This window comes from Elephantulus edwardii, unplaced genomic scaffold (assembly GCF_000299155.1).
Source record: "Elephantulus edwardii isolate Elephantulus edwardi_28Jun2011 unplaced genomic scaffold, EleEdw1.0 scaffold00091, whole genome shotgun sequence".
NCBI lineage: Eukaryota > Metazoa > Chordata > Mammalia > Macroscelidea > Macroscelididae > Elephantulus > Elephantulus edwardii.
In genome coordinates this window covers 2,190,342-2,193,135 of record NW_006399841.1, presented here as the reverse complement: position 1 = coordinate 2,193,135, position 2,794 = coordinate 2,190,342, and the positions used below count along the sequence as shown (strand labels likewise).

Genomic DNA, 2,794 nt, shown 5'->3' with positions numbered 1-2,794 from the left:
AGCGAGCAGCGGGCACCGAGTCTCCCGGCCGGAGGAGCTGCAGCTCGGCGAAGGGGCGGGGCAGCCGGGTCGGCGACCCGCTCACCCGGAAGGAGTTACGGCCCCGGCTGCCGGGGGGCGTGGCGCGCGGCCGGCGAGGCTGGAGCCTGGAGAGGCTGCGTCGGCTGTGCGGTCCCGCGAGGAGCTGCGGACAACTCCGTCCCCGCGTCCCCGAGTCCCCGAGGCCGACGCACCTGCCGCTCGCTCTGCTCGGTGAGGGCCGCGCGACAAGGCCGCCGGGGTGCGGCCGCCAGTGGGCGGGGCCCGAGTCTATGGTGGGGCGGGGTCTGTGCCAGGTGGGGCGGGGTCTGTCAACTGATAGGTGGGAGTGGTTTGAGGGTGTGGCCTGAAGTCGGTGGGCGGGGCCCGAGCAGGGTGGGCGGAGTTTTCTGGTCAGGGCCAGTCTCTGGTGCGGTGGGCGGGGCATTCATCCCTGATGGGGCGGGGTTTGTCAACCGGTGGATCCCCTGAATCTGCCTTGTTTCTTTCCATCCTGTACTATCCCAAAACAAGACAAATCAAAAAAGTGAAAACGAATTCCTGTCCAAGGTTGCACCTGCATAATCCACCTTTCAGTTCTCCAGCTGGCAAACTGGTGGGCGGAGCAGGGTGACAGTCTGACTGTATGTAGGAAACAGATCTACTGTAAGGTGGGTTAGGTGTGATTGAAATGGCTAAAAGCCTAATTTCCACGATGGAGACCCATGATGGGGAAAATGATTGCCAGAGAAGAATGCTTAGAGCTGCTGGCGATTGGAAGCCTGTTAGAAATCAGCTCGAGACTACGGGCCATTAGTTCGTTCCAGAAATGACTGTGGAAGGCGCCCAGGTCCAATGCAGTGGCGATAGACAAGGGAGGGTTCTGCTTCTGGGAGCCTGTCTACCTTCTTGGGGGAGATAGATTTAAGCAAGCAGCTTGGTGATGAGACAGATTAAGTGGGCAAGGCATCTTTAGCTGGATGAAATGGTTAGAAGAGACCTCTGGAAGGAAGTGACATTTGAGCAGCTTTCTGAAGAAAAATGAGAAAATGCATTTAGACACACGGCTATATACAGTGACTGTGGGTTCCAGAGCACGCTGATAAGCCCAGAGATTCCATATTTAGAACCTGCCTATAAAACATTCTAAGGGTTATGTCTGCGCAGGCCCCTCCCTCTGCGATTTCGGACGCTTGCTCACCCTTGGGTCATGGTGGCCAGCACGACTGAAACTCCCTGTGGTGGCCTGTACTATGACAATGTTACTATGGCACTGATAAGAAACATTCCACGCACAAATTAGATAACTGGGGCCGCAGACTGTGAGAGAGACATCACCAGATACTTTGTGGCGGGGAGAATTCTCGTACATATTAGCCTTGACCTGAAAGACCTTTATCCATCCTGGTCACTGTTTTTCAGACCTTTCAATAAACAAAACTGATTTCTTTAAAAATAATAACAAAGACAGCTGTTTCAAGAGGAGCTTGAACTTCCCAGGGGATGATAGACTATGGTATTTGATTAAAAAAATTAATGAGACCTTTTGCTAAATCCGTTAAGATAAAATGAAAAGCTGATGTCCAAAGGAAAGGGCCTATTAAGGTAATTATGTAGCAGTGAATTACTTGAATAATAAATGAAAGGACCAGTTATCAGAAACTCAGTTTCTGGTAAAGTACAGTTAACCCCACTCCACCTGCTTGAGTGGTTTTTTTAACAAACAACCCCCACCTGTGGTAAATCCCACCCTGATTGATCAACTGCCGTAAAGTGGAACAATTCTTCTTTTTAAAGGCACAAGGGATTTTCCGCATTCCTCTATCTGAAGTAAACTATAAGATTCAAATAGGTTTCCAAACTGTTACCCTGAGCTATGGCTAGTCAATTGAAGGTGGACAAATACCCAAACTACTGTGGATGGCCAATCATGGCGTGTATAGTTGGGCAGGGGAGTAGCAGAGGTATAAAAGGAGGGGCAGACATCAATTCGGGGCTCTCGGCTGGATGCTGCTGTGTCAGCACGCAGAAGCCCGGGTTCGAACTCGAAATAAACTTTGTTAGTTCGGCTAATTGGCTCGGTGATCTTTTTTGGGACTCACTCCGTTACATTTGGAGGCCCCAGCGAGATCTCCCTAAATTCATCCAAACCCTGATCGCTGGCCAACGGAGTAACTGTGACGTTGCTATAGGATTCTTCCTACCTGGTAAGTCAGGCCTGATAACTGGTTAATCTGTATTCTGTTTGGTGCACCCTGGTTTTTGAAATTGGACAGTCGGAAGGAAGAATGCTGCATAACTTCCAGTCCAAGACTGCGGCAGTGACGACTGCCAAGGTCCAGGTGTCTGAGGAAGTGGGGACTCGCCTGGATTCAGCTTGTGTGGAAGTCTGGGTTCTCGAGTGGATGCCACTGGCACTCGAGAGTCCAGGTTCGACCCACAAGTCCTGAAATAGCTTGCGTGGAAGTCTGGGTTCTTGGGTGGATGCCACTGGCACGTGAGAGCCCAGGGTTGTCCCGCAAGTTCGAAATCGGCTTGTCTGGAGGTCTGGGTCCTCGGGTGGATGCCAGTGGCATGCAAGAGCCCAGGTTTCTCCTGCAAGTTCATAATTAGCTCACGTTGGTCTGGTGACCCGCAAGTTCAGAATCTCAGGGGAGAGAGGTCCACGCCTCAGATGTTCGGTGGGTGGGAGGTGAGAGAAACCCACCCCTCAAATGAGGTCTGTCAGTCTGGACTCAAATTCTGCCATGGTTTTTGTCGACAACACTGTTCGTTT

At 51.8% G+C, this 2,794-nt stretch overlaps 1 protein-coding gene across 1 annotated transcript in view; it reads right to left on the bottom strand.

The window, feature by feature from the left end:
• Positions 1-1,230, bottom strand: part of LOC102877410 (phosphatidylinositol 3,4,5-trisphosphate 3-phosphatase and dual-specificity protein phosphatase PTEN-like) — a 23,504-nt gene extending 22,274 nt beyond the window's left edge. The window contains exons 1-2 of the mRNA XM_006890657.1: positions 1,220-1,230; positions 4-326 (exon numbers count right to left, since the gene is read on the bottom strand). Coding sequence (XP_006890719.1) covers positions 4-326; positions 1,220-1,230 — 334 coding nt within the window. The remainder of the gene's footprint in view (positions 1-3; positions 327-1,219) is intronic.
• Between the last annotated feature and the right edge of the window lie 1,564 nt (positions 1,231-2,794).